Here is a 17,446-nt window from a genome sequence, read left to right as displayed (position 1 = left end):
GGGGGGGGGGGGGGGGGGGGGGGGGGGGGGGGGGTTGCTAGCACTTTAGAAGACAGGATTAGAATTCAAAATGACCTTGACATATTGGAGAAGTGCTCTGAATTCAACAAGATGAAATTCAATAAAGGTAAGTGCAAAGTACTTCACTTAGGAAGAAAAATTAAATGCACAGCTACAAAATGGGGAATAACCGCCAGGTGGTGCTGCTGAAAAGGATCTAGGGGTTACAGTGGATCACAAATTGAATATGAGTCAACAATGTGATGCAGTTACAAAAAAACCTGATATTCTGGGATGTATTAACAGTAGTGCTATATGTAAGACCTGGGAGGTAATTGTCCCACTCTACTCAGCACTGGTGAGGCCTCAGCAGTAGTACTGTGTCCAATTCTGAGTGCCATACTTTAGAGATGATATGGATAAATTGGAGAGAGTCCAGAGGAAAGCACCAGAAATGAGAAAAGTCTTAGAAAACTTGACCTATAAGACAAGGGTATAAAAACTGGGCATGTTTAGTCTTGAGAAAAGAAGACTGAGACGGGGGGACCTGATAACAGTCTTCAAATAAGTTAAGGATTGTTATAAAGAGGACTGTGATCAATTGTTTTCTATGTCCTCTGAAGGTCAGACAAGAAGTAACGGGCTTAATCTGCGGCAAGGGATATTTGTTAGGTAATAGGAAAAACTTTCAAACTCTAAGGTAGTTAAACTCTGAAATAGATTTCCAAGAAAGGTTGAAGAATCCCTGTCATTGGAGGTTTTTAAGAATAGGTTGGAACAACACCCATCAGGGATGGTCTAGTTATACTTCGTCCTGCTTCAGTGAAGTGGACTAGATGACCTCTCAAGATCCCTTCTAGCTGTACATTTCTATGTTTTCTATGGTTTAATGTGTTTTTGCCTCATGGCCTGCCCCCTGCTCCCACCCCCACACCTTGCCCCTGTCCTCAACCACATTCAGCTTTTAAACAATATGATATTTTGCCTAAAATACACTGATATGTATGGGTGGAAAGCACTGGGGCTTTCTATGTTTGTACAGTGTTCTGTGTTTGTACGGTGCTTAGCACAATAGGGTTCTGGTCCATGACTAGGGCCCCATGGCACTATGGAAATACAAGTAATAATAATAATTGGAGCTAAATATTCTTTTTATTTGAAGCTGAGCAAAAGTTCCGAGGGAGAGAGAAGGAAATAAAGCAAACAAACACTGTTTTAAATAATAAATTTTATTACATTAATCATACCATTTCCTTATATGTTCAAGACATCCTAGTCTTAACATTTCTGAAAGCAACATACATATATGCCTACAGTGGCCTTCAACATATATGCCTTTGACTGGCCAGATGCTAAAAAATGACCAGCATAGCATGAGCTTTGTCTCTCTCTTTTTCATGAGTTTTGCTGTTGCAGAAGCAGCTAAACTCCAGCAATTTCAGATTTACAATACAAAATGTTTTACATTCAGAACAGAATTCTTACCACATTGTGATGTATGAGCAGCAATCATATATACAATTATATATACATATATACTTTTAATCAGGCTCAGAAATTATTCGCACAACTGCTCATTCCTGTACATAAGTTGCACCTGTATAATTCACACTCATTATAAATGAGTGTACATTTTCGTGTCAAAATCACTGTGTTGTATATGCTTATAGTTGAAAGTGATCTATAATAAGAAAAATAACATACTGCATTGCCTATTTTAGCACAAAAATCAAAGGTTTGTTTTAATAGACACTGTTAAAACACTACAAAAGTATAATATAAAAGTATTTATTTTCATGTTTAGTAGATTGCTAATAGAGATGTAAGTAAAATGACACTGGAATCAATGGGCCTGATTTTGATCTTCCTTGTCTTCAAGTTACTTATGATTTATGCTGGTATAAGTGAGAGTGAGGCCCACTATCCAAAGGTTATATTTAAATCTGTGAAATTCTGGACTACCATTGCATAGAAGTAAAAATATAAAGTGATATTTTCCAATTTTGCAGGTTAATGGCATAACTAACCAACTATTCTTTACAATCTTATTTAATATCAGTCAAACTTTGTGCTGTTGCTTGGTGTCAGAAAGAGTTCATTGTCATTTTTCTTTCAAGACTTCTTTACTAGTATTATAAAAGCTAAAATTTTCATGACATTTTTCATCGATCCCAGCCATTGAATGATTTATCCAAATTAGATGGGGGAATTCTTTAGTGTTGAGGTAAGTGCCATTATCATGTTTTAACACAGTTTTTCCTTATTTGGAGAAAGATGACACGTCTGGACAAGCAATCTGGGACAGGTTCTCTTGACATATTCTTCCCTCCTCATGCATGGGAGCTACAGTCTGTGTGGGAGGATTTGGGGGAGAGAAAGGGACTGACAATAAATGCAGATACAGAACTGTGGGGAAGGCTTTCTTTTTGATACAAGTCTGTCTTTTTAGTTGCTTATCACCCTGGCGTCTGAGCACTTTCACTCTCCTCTTTCTGCCTGAGGATAGGATGTGATGGTTGCTGGTGTTTAGTTTTTGTGTTGGTTTTTTCATTTATTTTTTTGGCCTTCTCCTGAATTGTCATGCCAATGTGCAGCTGTTTATGCATCCTAGAAGACCACATCCCTTGTGGGCTGGACAGGGCCTTGGGGAGAGCCAAGGGACAGGAGACCTGGAGAAGAGCTGGCTTACTGAAATTACTCTTTCCCTATCTAGCTGCTCCAATGCTACACAGTCATATGCTAGACAATCTCTTCCTTGATATTGTCCCAGCGGTATTTTTCGGAGGAACGTTCTCTCTTATCAGACTATGTTTGGAGACTTCAAAGTGGCAGCTGCCATTCACAGAGGTTTTTTCAGATTTACAGCAAGAGTTTGTGATGGGATACTGGGGGGCTGTACAGTTAGACTCCAAAGAAATTTGGCTAACCGTAAGGCAGCCTGCACTTTTGGAAGAATAGTTGTAAATTATTTTGAGAAATGCAGATTTTGTGTTTGTTTCTTGCTTATAAAGAATGATGTAGCACTTAGGAAGGAAGGTGCAGCATAGAATTCCATAATTTGATATTAAAATAACAGTGATCTTAACTGCTGGCCGGTATTTACCAAACGTAGTTGTATAGACAGGGATGAATGTAATCCAAGCTATGAAGTAAATGAGCATGCCAAAGGTTATGAATTTAGCTTCATTGTAATTCTCAGGTAATTTCCTGCCTTTAAAGGCAAATATGAAGCAAATAAAGGCCAGAGCAGCTATGTAGCCTAACATGACCCCAAAAGCCACAATAGAACCTTCATTACATTCCAGTATAATAACTCTTCGAATAAAGAAATTTTGCTCAACAAAAGGGCTTCTAAATATTACCCAAAAAGTGCAAATGACAACTTGAATTCCGGTGCAGGTGACCACAATAGGAACAGGTTTGTAGAGACACTTCAGAAAATTCTGTAATTTTGGATCAAAGCTGAAGGCAAGTAAAATTTTCAGTGACTTCATTAAAATACACGAGATGCAGAGTGCAAAGCTGATGCCAAAGAAAGCTTGCCGGGTTTTGCATTTGAATTCCCTCGGCTCACCAATGAAAAAAACAGTGCTAGCAAAAATGAAGAAGTGGCAGAGGAGAATAACATAACAAACAGTTAAACCACCTGATGCCTTTACGACAGGGGTATCCAGGTTTCTAGTAAATATTGTGCTAATTGCAAAAATCAACACAACTCCAAGGCCAGAAAGGATTATTAGCAAAATAGCAAACCAGTCATTCCAGCTGAGGTATTCGACTGTCTTTTTGTAGCATGTAGTACTGTTCACAGGCGACCAGTGAGTTTTGTTGTTGCACAGAAAGCAGTAATCCATATCTAAAAGGAGAGAAGTGGAGATTACTGAGCAAGCCCAAAGTAGGCCGATTATCAGAGATAGAGGGTTTGTTCTGAGCTCTAGAACAGACAAATGTTGTTTTATCTGGGACCCAAAATAATACCCTTTAAATTAAACCTATTACCTCCTGGATACTTGGAACTATAATTCCTTTAGAAATTCTATTTCTACTGTGTGGGAAACTTCTGAATACCCTACAGTAACTTTCATTTTACGGACACCTTTTCAAAATACAATAGTGAGGACAGACACTACTGTAGTTTGCCCTTTAAAAGTCTAACTTTATTGTAACTGGGCTACCTTTTGGCACTGCTCTGTTGAACATATCTGTAAAATTTTTGCAGAGAAATTTTGCAAATGCTTTGGTTTCTATGATCAGCATAAAAAGAGGGTGGAATGTAGTTTACTGCTGGTTGCTATCATATGGTATTGAACAATTTCTTAAGACCACGTTTTTCCTTTCCCTCTTCTACTCTTCACTCCCCATTTTTAAAAGCTTTATTAAAACTAGGTACTGGTACTGAAGGCAGTATTGAAGTCCTCATCCTACGTGCATCTAGGAGATATTATTGTATACCCTAACCTGACAGTACTCCCATTATAGACAAAACGTGTTTGGTAACCAAAACTAATACCCACAGTACTTATATTGAAATGGATGTACTGCAGAATGACTAGGAGGACCCTGTTCTAGTGTTAAGGAGAAGTGATCCAGAGATGTAAACTTAGGCCCTGATCCTGTCATTGGATCCACGTAATTAATCCCCTGTGCCCAAACAGTGCCTCAGTGAAGTCAATAGACCTCCACTTATATGGATCCAGTTGTAGAATCAGATCCTAAATTTGAGGCTATTTGGATTGGAGGTTTGATTCAGTCCATTAGAGAGGTCAGGGTTAGATAAAGGGTCAGTTTGAATCTGGATCTGAATTTTCTTAAAGTTCAAGGGTGTTTGGATCCAGATTTTGGGTTCAAGACATTTCTACCTTAAACAGAACCATATATGGTAGCAGGACTGTCTCACAATCCCAGAACAAACCCAGTGAACTGGGGCATCTAATCACCTTAGCTTTGGAAGAACTGATTTAAAAGAAAAATGTAAACTGAGTTGTGTGCTGAATACTCCTGCCCTGTGTATTTAGGGCACTGAATGTAGACAAATATATTTATTTCATTACAAGTTTTTTCCAGATTTCCAAAGCATATACTGTACATGAATAAAACAAATGCTTTATTTGGATCATAATTCATTACCTGTCTGATTAGTATAATGGTCTTCTGGGCAGTTCACACACTCATAGCAGCATGTGTGCGGACTTGCTGAAACCTTCTTCATTTCCCCTGGTCTACATTTCGTGGAGCATGTTGATTTAACTTTCTGCAATGTTATGGAGAAAACAAACAGAACACAAACTAGGCATAACTAGAACATCTCCCATTTAAAATAAAATCACTCGGGTCATTCTACGGTTTGATCAAACTCTTTGCTATTAAACAGCATTTTAATACAACCTACAAATGACTCTGTAAACATTGCATTGTAGGGATCCATGTTTATTGTCTCAATACTTTCTATATGTATTCATTTTACAAGTAAAAATATGGGGGAGTTTCTAACTGATAACTTTGCAAATCCCATAAGTCATTTTTGAAAATGGGACTTGGGCTTCTAAATCATTTTGATGCTTTTGAAAATTTGACCCTGAATCTGACCTTTGAGTACTTTCTTTTGCATCATCACCGGTAATAAAGGTTTTATATCAGATTAGGTGTTCAGTCACAGCTGGGCAATCAAATTTTGCCCTCAGTGTCATCTGTGCGACTCCACTGAAGATAATAATGTTGCCCAGGTGTAACTAATTGGGATTGTTTCCCGCACAATCCCCCAAAACAGCAATGGGGTTGGACAACAGTTCTATCGATAAGGCACCAGAAGGAACATAATTTTAGTACACTCTCTTTTAGCTGTGTTGACTCTGCAAGGCTAGTAGAAGCAAAGAGCAACAAAGGCTTATTTTTGTCACTAAAGTGACCATAAACAAAAAGAATAGATGCGTTGCATAGGAAGTTGACATTTCTACATAATTACTTTTTAAATTAGAACCACACTATCAAGTTATTCAATAGAAGTCTTAGGACAGACGTAATTTGTAAACTGTCCAATAGGAAAGCATCTATAGGAGGCGCTGGATCTCAGCAATGCTTCAATTGAAATAATTGAGACCACTCGCAGATCAAGGTATTAGTCAGAGTAAACCAGAGTGGCAGAATCTGTCTCTAAAGTAATGGAGCATTTGAACCATGACATCCGGGAGGAGTCTTCACTAATAATACTAAGTACATGTGAGGAGAATAGTAAATACATACCCCAAGTGCTATATTCTGCAGGAGAAGGGCAAGGGCATGGAACAAACTTCCCAAACCATATTTTGTTCACTAACACTTTCACATTTTACAGTACAAACACAGTGTGTCCTCCAGATACCTTTAAATTCAGAAACTCCATTTCTTTCTCCTCATCCTTGAAGATAAAGTCATCTTTCTGCAGGTCATATTCTGCTATCTCAGTGATCACCATGTGGCCACTGATTTCCTTCCAGAGAAGTACATCATATCCCATGTTAAGGTCTCCTTTGGCATCAAAATGAACTTCTTTTTCATTGTCATTGAATGTTACTTTTTTAAGTTCTTCAAGCAGCTGTAGCAGTAAAAATAAGCAAACACATCAATTTCCTTTCAGTTTGGTAAAATGGATCTAGTTTATCATTTATATGATTGCATAAAGATGAGATATACTGCTTTTAGGAACATAAAAATCTTAAAATCAGAAGGAACCATTATGATCATCTCATATGACCTACATAACACAGGCCATAGAATTATATTAGGCAGGAGGCTAAACAAGACAATCATACAGGTCCCTTTTGGTGTATATACATTAAAAGCAGTTTTCTTATCATTACTTTATATAATCACACAAATGCTCATGTTATTGCCTGTCCAGCATGTGACAATTTGGTACAATGAGGAAAGGAGAAGATCCTGCTGACAAGCAATGGAGAAGGCCTTCAAGAACAATCCTCTTGTACAGAACTTACTCTGGCTGATGCCAGCCATTATTGTTCAGCTATATCTGAGGTAGAGATGGACAGAGTTTAGACTCAGATATGGATCCAGATCCAAACTCTCCCAAAGCTCTGGGATTGTTCAGATCCATATCCAATTCTAACATTTTTCAACTGTGACTCTGATTAAGACAAGTCATCTAATGCCATTGTTACAGGATGGGGCTGAGAGGGAATTTTGAAGTTAACAGCCTTTCAAGTCATTACATTTTCTTATACAAAAACCTTCTATCTTGGTTTGACCTGCCCTGACCTGGGATCACAGGTCACAACAGGTCAGGGTGCTTCAGAGTTTGTTTGCCTTTTAAATGATCTTTGTTTAACTATCTCAGTAAAAGTGTGTAGAAGTGAATAAGCCTGACCAGGTACTTCGGTAAAAGGTCACGTCAGGTTTATTTGTCTGATTTCTCCTGCTCTTTCCCCACTCCACCCACCCCCCAAAACAGATGGGTATTAGGCAGAATACTTCACTCATCCCAAAGATACCAGGGCCTGCTTTTCCTGTCATTCACTCCAATGTAAAATCAAGATTAACACATACACATACAAAAGAATGGTTTGCTTCAGTTTGACTTTCAGGTGAAGGTTCATGTCAGATGAAAGACAACTGAACCCAGGCAAGATGGAGGTAATGTTGGGAGGAAGTGGGAAATGCTTTGAAGAACTTCCTTCTTCTCTAATAATCCCGTCTATCAAGAGCATCCACTGCATATTGTTAAATTGGTATGCAGCCTCTGGGTCTTTAGTACCTGGGAGATGTTCAGATACTAAAGTAGTGGCTGTTTAACGTCTTAAAAAATAGATTGATTAGATTGTTCTGATAAGATGTCTGACCAATCTCTAGTATACAAACTTTGGTTTAAATTGGCATAGCAGCGGTGAAGGAAGGACTAAACATGTACCCATGTGCCTCAATTCAGGGAACAGGTTTCTGGTGGGAAAGAGTAGGTTACACAGTAACAAGAGGACAGAAGTGCACATGGGTAACAAAGAGGACAGCTAGTGAATATGGGTAACAAAGAAGAACTAGGGAATTAATGGTGTTCATAGAGGAGGAAATGCAGAAGTATCATAAACGTACTTCCCAGGGGGCAAAAGCAACAGGATTCTTGCAGTCTCTGTCTTTGCACTGTTCCCGTACAGCATATGCAATAGCGTGGACTGCGAGCATAGTACTCTGGATAAATCCTGGCTCAATGTTGGCCCTCAGAAAATCATCTCTCCAGATCTGACTGTGTATCCCAGCCTGGTAGTTCAAATTCTCCTGAGAATAATTTGAAATGCACTTGTTCAAATCCTGGTCCTCCACATGTGCACAGGTTGACAAAAGCACACTATATTCTTTTAAGAACATGTTGTTTTCAGTGGGTTGCAAATGCAGGGTTTTCAAGAAGTCATGAAACGTAGAAAGGTTTTCACTTTTGTATGCAAATCCCACGACTGTTCCAAGGTGCTTGATCTTGGGAATGGTAGTGATCTTGACGGCAGCTGACCAGTTATCACTTGCAATCCAGATTTTATGTATGTTCCTCTCAATTGCTTTTCGAAATAGTTTCGTCACATGGAATTGTCTGAGAAAGACAACGATTACATTTACCCTGGTTTCCTGGACAATCTTCTCAAGTGCTTGATTAACTTTGGCATTAATGGTGCCATCAGAGAGATAGGCTGGCAACATTTCTTTAAAAGCGATACAAACATTGTTCGCCATGGCCTGTATCCCAAAGCTTTCCAGAGCAGATCGCCCATAGTCATCATCGGTGGCTATTAATCCAATCCAGTTCCATCCAGACCTGTGGATCAAGCGGGCCATTGCTCGTGTCTGATAAAAATCACTAGGCACAGTGCGTAAGAAGGAAGGAAAGCGGATTTTGTCACTGAGGATTTCAGCACTTGATGCGTGACTAACCTAAGAAGGGACAGAATATTTCAGTTACAGAAACTGTGAATTCTGAGTAGATGCCAAGAGATCCAAAGCTGTGCTTTGTACTAAAGGTTTAATCCTCAGGTGTGCCAAGTTTGATCCTGATGCAGCTGTGCGTGGGAGAAGCAAAGGTGGCTCTAAGCCATCTTTCTGCCTCCCCCAATCCTGGGGCTGGCTGGGGGCTTCAGAGACATTCCCAGCAGCCCAGGATCACCCAGTTCATCACACTCCACATCCACCCTGTCATGACCTGAACCTCCCTCCTCCCTACCTCTTTGCTGTCCCCAACATTCCCAGTATGCTAGACAATTGGCTTGGGTGATACAAAGCCAGCTGAGGATTCCTCTATGTCAGGGGAAAGATCAGCTGACTATTTAGGGCTGGTGTGAGGACTCTGGGCCAGATTCATAAAGGTATTTAGGGAACTAAAGATGCAGACAGGTGCCTAGTGGGATTTTCAACAGTGCCTAGTCACCTATCTGCATCTTTAGGCATCTAAATACCTTTACGGTTCTGGTCCTTTGTCCTACTCTGGTGGCACAGAGCGATCTTAATGATGGCTGAGGATCTGGTTTTAAAAGAAGAAATGACAACTATGCTAGTACTGTCATTTTATTTTACAGATAAACTTTGTTCAGATGACATCAACCTGCTATTAAAAAACATTAATCAAAATTTTTGGAAGTATTCAAATAGTTACTGTTCAAACTTTTAATATCCTTAGTCTTTGTAGGGCAACATTATCACCAAGCCTGGCAGAACTGTTTGCACAGATACATATTCATTTATCAGAACTTTAATTTTTTTTAAAAAATATACAATCTCAATATCTACTGGAGGAACATCCCTGAGAAAATAGTAGCAAATAGTTGGAAAGTGTAGTTCCAGAAACAGTGAGACAAACTCTTTTATAAAACTAGTTATAATAAATAATAATAAAATTATTATTATTATAACTAGTTGATGCACTGATTCCATGGAATATAACTCAGATATCTATGAGTGGAAAAGTTTAACTTAAACCAAAGTAACTTTTAATCTCTGTTTGTCTTTGTGGATTTTCCTTTGCACATATTCCCTGTCCTCCTTGGCATCTTAACTGTCAAAAATAAATACAAACTTGCCAACAAGGGAAGGATGACCAGGCTGGTTGATACCAACTATTATTGTTGTTAGCTGATTATAGAAATTAGTGATGGGAAAAGCTTCTATTAGGTCATCTTTCCCATCTCCCTGTGCCAATGTATGATTTGTTCCTATAACCTGCCTTTTGATTAAGATCAAGTTTAGGATCAGTTTAATATCTGTTACATGCCTAATAGGGGAGTTGGAGAGCATGATCCCTTCCTATCATTGCAGAAGGAGGGATTTAGTGATCTTATATGTCTTTTTCCCATCTCTCTAATTACTATGTCCTACCATATAGTCAAAGTGATGTGTTCCGTACTGTTAGCAGTATATTCAGGACTAGATCCTGGCCCCCAACTCCACCCCTTTTGCACCACTGGAGCATTCCAAAGGCAGGTACTGAAGCATGTGCCTAAATTTAAACATTCCAGTTTCACGGCTTCCATGTCAGGGATGGAGAAGGATATTTGGCTGCAGGGAGGATGTGGCTTGGGCACCATGTGCTCCACCAATCCTCGGATGCTTTACGGAGCGGGAGAGGAGAATTTCCAGATTTATCCCCAAACTAGATCTTCGTCTTTTTTCAGCACAGGACAAGACACTAACACAGTCACCCCAGACCAAGTAAGACACCCACTGATTTCAGTGGGCTTTGGATCAGGCCCTCAGTTTCCCCAGCCCCCCTAGTTAGACAGATGGGGCCAAATCATCATGTACCACTGCTCTGTGGTTTAGAGGGCAAATGAACAACTCCCTTCAGAGCTCTTGCTTTATGTCCTTCCATTGAATAACTGAAAGAGAGTGACTGCAGTGTCAGCAGTGGAAGCACTTTCCCTCTTTCATTCCTGAAGACAACAGACAAGTCTTTGGGCCAAATCCAACTCTGGCGTAAGCATGTGCAACTATCATTCATTTCAACTGGCGCAGTGCCTACTTATACCATTGCTAAATTTGGTCCTCTATTCAAAATGAAAATATTGCCCCAAACTTACCAGTGGGATTAGTTGCAAATTCAATAGCCTTGAAACTGCCATTGCTATTTCAGAGTAGCTGGAACCTATGACAGCCTTAATTCTTGGTATGTAGTCTGAATAGTTACACTTGTATTCTACTGTGTCCTTGGAAGCATTGAATTTAGCCAGGAACCTCAAAGCTGCTCCCATGGCTTTTGTAACTTCTGCACAAGTGTCGTAGATTTCATAGCCCAGTATAATTCCAGATAACAGCGTTGAATTGTTGATCATTTCAATGGCATGTATCATCGCAAGAGTCTGAAGAAACACTTGAATTTCGAAACTGTCATGAAACAGAATTGTTACTTTAAGTAAAGATTTGCAGAATCAAGGCTGGAACAAAATCAGTTCTTTAGCCCCTGACATTTACTAAAATGAAATGTCAAAATTGTTATTACGTGTGATTTGTTTGGTTTGGGGGGAAAATATTAAATTTAGATTGTTTTGTCTCACATTCAAATGTGAGATTTAGGAAGCCAACACAAAACCTTTAATACAATGTAAATAAGAATTTGCATGTCATGGAGAAGCAGAATACACCTTGCTATTCAATTGTCAAACTATATACATTAATGGGCCAGATCCTCAGCTGGTATAAATCAGCAGAGCACTGTCGAATTCAAAGCTCTCTGCTAATGTACATCACCTGAGGATTTGGCCATAATTTTCCATTTGAAGCATTTTCCTTCAACATACACCTGAAGAGGAAGTACTTTTTCATACAATGCACAATTAACCTGTGGGACTCATTGCTGTGGGATGTTGTAATGGCCAAAAATATAACTGTTCAAAAAAGAGCTAGATAAGTTCATGGAGAATAGGTTCATCAATGGCTATTAGCCAGATGGTCAGGGATGTAGCCCCATGCTTTGGGCAACCCTAAACCTCTGACAGCTAGAAGCCAGGAGGGGAAGACAGGGATGGATCTCTCCAAAATTGCCCTGTTCTTGGGTGCCCCAGAATCTCTGGTACTGGCCACTGTCCGAGACAGGATTCTGGGCTAGGTGGACCATTGGTTTAACCTAGTGTGGCAGCAGTAATGTTCTTATGGTCTTAAACAGAAAGAGAAAAGACTCTAGGGAAATAAACATTTCTGAGACTATAATCTGAAACCCATATAGCATTTGGGTGGATGCTCTTAGGGCCTGATCCAAAGTCCATTGAAGTCAGTGGAAAGATTCTCATTGGATCAGACCCTTAATCATAAGTAGAGATGTACAAAATATTCACAATAAGACTACCTCATCTCCACACTTGGCCAAGGTTCTGTAAGGTTCACAAGGCTTTAAGTGAAGCTGGAATCAATTTCAAGTGGAGCAATTTATGAAAGATGTGGAGAAATTGGAGAGGGTCCAGAGAAGAGCAAGAAGAATGATTAAAGGTCTAGAGAACATGACCTATGAAGGAAGGCTGAAATAATTGGGTTTGTTCAGTTTGAAAAAGAGAAGACTGAGAGGGGACATGCTAGCAGTTTTCAGGTATCTAAAAGGTGTCATAAGGAGGAGGGAGAAAACTTGTTCATTTTAGCCTCTAAGGATAGAACAAGAAGCAATGGGCTTAAACTGCAGCAAGGGAGGTTTAGGTTGGACATTAGGAAAAAGTTCTTAACTGTCAGGGTGGTTAAACACTGGAATAAACTGCCTAGGGAGGTTGTGGAATCTCCATCTCTGGAGATATTTAAGAGTAGGTTAGATAAATGTCTATCAGGGATTGTCTAGACAATATTTGGTCCTGCCATGAGGGCAGGGGACTGGACTTGATGACCTCTCGAGGTCCCTTCCAGCCCTAGAATCTATGAATCTATGAATTTATGATTTTTGCATCAAAATTGCTCAAAATTTGCAATTTTGTATAATTGTGATGCAAAACCAGGTGACACCTGAATATTTCAACTGATTTGCACTTTCAGATTTTGTGTTCCTTTGAACCCAGAACTCAAAGTGAGAATTGAGGGTTTGTACCAGGATTTAAAAAAAAAAAGCATGCAGGAAAACCACTGCGTCTGACAAAGTTGTAGTCATAAACAGCTACTAGGACAGGGGTGGGCAAACTTTTTGGCCCGAGGGCCACATCTGGGAATAGAAATTGTATGGCTGGCCATGAATGCTCACAAAATTGGGGTTGGGGTGCAGGAGGGGGTGAGGGCTCTGGTTGGGGGTGTGGGCTCTGGGGTGGGGCTGGGGATGAGAGGTTTGGGGTGTAGGATGGTGCTCTGGGCTGGGATCGAGGGGTTTGGAGGGCGGGAGGGAGATCAGGGCTGGGGCAGAGGGTTGGGGCATGCGGAGAGGCGCAGGGGTGCAGGCTCTGAGCAGCACTTACCTCAAGTGGCTCCCGGAAGTAGCAGCATGTTCCTTCTCCAGCACCTACACAGAGGCGTGGCCAGGCGACTCTGCATGCTGCCCCGTCTGCAGGCACCGCCCCTACATTTCCCATTGTAGCGGGGCCATTGGAGCGCATAGGAGATGGAGCAGGGCCATGCCGCAGCTTCTGGGAGCCCCGTGGTGCGCCCCCCGACCCTGCACTGCAGGCCGGCTTAAAATGGCTCACGGGCTGGATCCAGCCCGCGGGCCGTAGTTTGCCCACCTCTGGTTTAGGTAATACTTAGTCCTGCCTCAGTGCAGGGGACTGGAGTAGATGACCTATTGAGGTCCCTTGCAGTTCTATGATTCTATGATTTTCACTTTTGCAGTCCAAATCTTAATATCCTTGCTCAGTCCTTATTCAGCAAAAGTACCCACTGAGAACTTTGATTAATGAAGAACTTCAGTATCTGGCTTTAGATTTGTGGCAGAATTTTGAAAAATACCTAAGTGAGTTAGGATCACTTGTCCCATTGAAAGCCATTGCTCCTAATTCATTAGGTACTCTTCAAAATCCCACCCTGGGTCTTTTATGAAATTCAATAAAATACTATTTCAAGGATCTCATTTTGAATATATAAATGATAAAGAAAAAACAGTACTTTATGTTTCAAACACACATTATTTGTATTTCAAATATGTATTTTTTCACGTGAAAATGGATTATAATTTTACACACTTCAAACAGCTACCTAATTTATGCATTTATTTTGCTGTTTGTTAATGTCCTATTCATAATACTCCTAGTAGACCGTCCCTGACATGTATTGTTAAAATACATTCTTAAGACTGTATTCTTCAAAAACCTCCAATGGTGATTCCACAACCTCCCAAGGTAATTTGTTCCAGTGCTTAATTACCCTTGCAGTTAGGAAGTTTTTCCTAATGTCTAACCCAAATCTCCCTTGCTACAATTTAAGCCCATTACTTCTTGTCCTGTCCTCAGTAGATAAGGAGAACAATTTATCACCCTCCGCTTTATAACAAACTGTTATGTACTTTCATGTCTCCCCCTCAGTCTTCTCTTCTCTAGCCTAAAAATACCTCCCCCTCCCCAATCTTTCCTCATAAGTAATGTTTTCTAACCCTTTAATAATTTTTGTTGCTCTTCTCTGGACTCTTCTCTAACTTGTACACATCTTTCCCAAAGTGTGGTACCCAGAAATGGACACAGTATACCAGCTGAGGTCTTATCCGTCCTGAATAGAGTGGAAGAATTACTTCTTGTGTCTGTCTTATAACACTCCTGATAATACATCCCAGAATGATGTTTGCTTTTATTGCAACACTATTACATTGTTGCAACATATTCAGTTTGTGACCCACAATAACCCCAGATCCTTTTCTGCAGTACTACTTCCTAGGCAATCATTTCCCATTTTGTATTTGTGTAATTGATTATTCCTTCCTATGTGTAGTACTTTGCATTTGTCTTTATTGAATTTCATCCTATTTATTTCAAACCATTTCTCTAGTTTGTCAGGATCATTTTGAATTCTAATCCTGCGCTCCAAAGCACTTGCAACTCCTCCCAGCTTGGTATCATCTGCAAACTTTATATGTATACTCTCTGTGCCATTATCCAAATGAAGATATTGAATAGAACTGGATCCAAGACACTTCCTGCACACACCCCTTGATATGCCCTTCCAGCTTGACTGTGAACCATTGATTACTACTCTCTGAGTACGGTTTTTCAACCAGTTGTGCACCCACCTTATAGTAGGTTTGTCTAGGCTGTATTTCTCTAGTTTGCTTATGAACAGGCAGGGCCTGCTCCAGGCACCAGCCGAGCAAGCTCGTGCTTGGGGCGGCAGATTCTACGGGGCGGCATTCCGCCCAATCCTAGGGTGGCACAGCTGCTTTTTTTTGTTGTTGTTCGCCGCTCCGCCCACCCTGTAGGGGGTGGCGGCGTGGAGGAGGGGAGCGCTCCATCTGCCCCAGCCAGTGCCAGGTCTGTAGCAAGCCCGGCAGGGCAGCCCGGGTCCTTCCCTCCCCGTGGACCGGAGCGGCGCGGAGCCCTCCCGGCAGGCAGTGCGGCGGTCGGGGCCACGTGGCGAGCGCCCTGCTGAAGCCCTGGCCACCCCCCTTCTCTCTGTCCCCCTGCTCCCTCCCCCCCACCCCCCCCCCCCCGCCGGGCCACCTCCGCAGCGCAGGGAGTCCTCCTGCACCCTGGTTCCGGCCGCGCTGCAGGTTTTTTTTTTTTTTCTTTTTCCTGCTTTGCCACTCCGGCCCTGTGAACAGGTTAGGTGAGACAGTATCAAAAACCTTACCAAAGTTGAGAAATATCATATTATCTACTGCTTTCCCCCACTCCCATCCATAAGATTTGTTACCCTGTCAAAGAAGATTAGTAGGTTGGTTTAACATGATTTATTCTTGATCAATTCATGTTCACTGTTACTTATTACCTTATTATCTTCTAGATGCTTACAAATAGATTGTTTGACTATTGATTATTTGTTCCATTATTTTTCTAGATACCAAAGTTAAGATGACTGGTCTATAATTCCCTGTGTCCTTATTCCCCTTTTTATAGATAGATAATTTTCCAGACCTCTGGGATCTCTCCCATCCTCTGCGAGCTCTCAAAGATAATTGCCAATGGGTCAGAGATCTCTTCGGCCAGTTCCTTAAGCAGTCTAGGATGTATTTTGTCAGGCATAGCCAAGTTGAAGACATCTAACTTGTCTACTTGTTCTTTCCCTATTTTAGCCTCAGATCCTATCCTATTTACACTGATAGCCTTTTTAAAAGAAAATTTCATCAAAAATTATTTTCTAAATTTTATGAGGTCTATTTGTTTTGTGTTTGTACAGGGCCCCAACACAGTGGGGCACTGGTCCAGGACTAGGGTTCTTAGGCACTACTGATAATAAATAATAATACAGTAGGGTACTGTTTAGGCAAATAAAAACAAATCAGAGCTAAAATGATAATTGAAATGAAAAAGATTACTCATCCCCAACCTCCAATGCCATTTGCTTCTAGGGGTAAATAGATCCAGGTGATCAGAGGAAGAGTCACCCCCAAGTTCAGCTGGTCACAGTATCTTCTGGGGAGCATATTATTACACTACTCTGTGCTCTGCACACCCCTTTCCCCCCCTTACTGGGAGGGTTCACAAGACTAACCTGTTTTTAATAAATAATTATTCAGAAATGCAATTTATCAAGCATTTTTGATGTCTGCTCATGAGTGGTTCCAGTGATATCATCTTGGTATTTCATTTGTATTATTTGCAATGTTACTCACCCAGCACAATTCTGAATCACTGGTCTCATGGGGTGTTCTTCTGGATGTAGCATTTTGCCATGAACTGCAAACAGACCTCCGATGACAATGTCCCCGGGAGAACTGGCACCCACAAAATTGTCAGCATTCTGGCAAGAGTGGGTGACATCAAAGCTGATCACAAAGCAAGGGATCAACAAACCAACTAATGCCATGTTTCTGTTTCTCTTGCTTACTAGCTGCCTTGAGTCAATTAAGCTAGCTACAGTGCCAACAACACTGTTCCTATTTCACCTGTAAACAGCAGCAAAGCAAAAGGGCTGCACTGAAAGCTAGTCACACCTCACCAGATGCCTGTGTTTAGTTCAAAAGGCTCATGTTATTTCCCTGATGCCACTAATGCAATACTCTTACAAACAGCTGAGTGAGAGCCCTGAAATAGATTTATTAAAATAGATGGGATGTTGGGCACAAAAATTCTGTGTACTTACAGTAATATATTATTGGGCTGTATATGAAACATATGTCAAATATTTTGATGTAAATTTGGGACACTCTGTCAAAAGCATATCCTGAATATCTTCTAACCCAAGGCATATGAATATCAAACCGTGGAAAATACTAGTAGAAATACCATATCCACAATTTTGCCACAAAAAGCTTTAAAGGCCAGATCTAAAACCCATTGAAGATATTGGAAAGAGTCCCATTGACTCCAGTGGGCTTTGGAGCAGGCCCTGAAAGAAGTTGTCTCCAGACTGCATTTCCTCACAGCCATTTTCTGAGAAC

General features: G+C 40.7%; 1 protein-coding gene across 1 annotated transcript; it reads right to left on the bottom strand.

The window, feature by feature from the left end:
- Nucleotides 1-2,732: 2,732 nt before the first annotated feature.
- GPRC6A (G protein-coupled receptor class C group 6 member A) lies at nucleotides 2,733-16,872 on the bottom strand. The gene is made up of 6 exons (XM_024205366.2): nucleotides 16,679-16,872; nucleotides 11,043-11,346; nucleotides 8,080-8,907; nucleotides 6,359-6,571; nucleotides 5,128-5,251; nucleotides 2,733-3,856 (listed from the first exon to the last, which is right to left on the bottom strand). Exons 1-6 carry the CDS (start codon nucleotides 16,870-16,872, stop codon nucleotides 2,733-2,735), a joined length of 2,787 nt encoding a protein of 928 aa, XP_024061134.1.
- Nucleotides 16,873-17,446: the final 574 nt, after the last annotated feature.

The sequence above is a fragment of the Terrapene carolina genome, unplaced genomic scaffold, assembly GCF_002925995.2.
Source record: "Terrapene carolina triunguis isolate 2854851 unplaced genomic scaffold, T_m_triunguis-2.0 Scaffold85, whole genome shotgun sequence".
Classification (NCBI taxonomy): Eukaryota; Metazoa; Chordata; order Testudines; family Emydidae; genus Terrapene; species Terrapene triunguis.
The sequence above is the reverse complement of the archived record's forward strand: the minus strand, read 5'-3'. Positions and strand labels throughout refer to the sequence as shown.

Coding starts and splice junctions, on each gene's coding strand:
- GPRC6A (XM_024205366.2), bottom strand. CDS start 16,872: ATGGCATTAGTTGGTTTGTTGATCCCTTGCTTTGTGATCAGCTTTGAT. Junction 11,347..16,678: donor GTGATTCAGAATTGTGCTGG/GTGAGTAACATT, acceptor GTTTCATGACAG/TTTCGAAATTCAAGTGTTTC. Junction 3,857..5,127: donor CCATTATACTAATCAGACAG/GTAATGAATTAT, acceptor CTCTCCTTTTAG/ATATGGATTACTGCTTTCTG.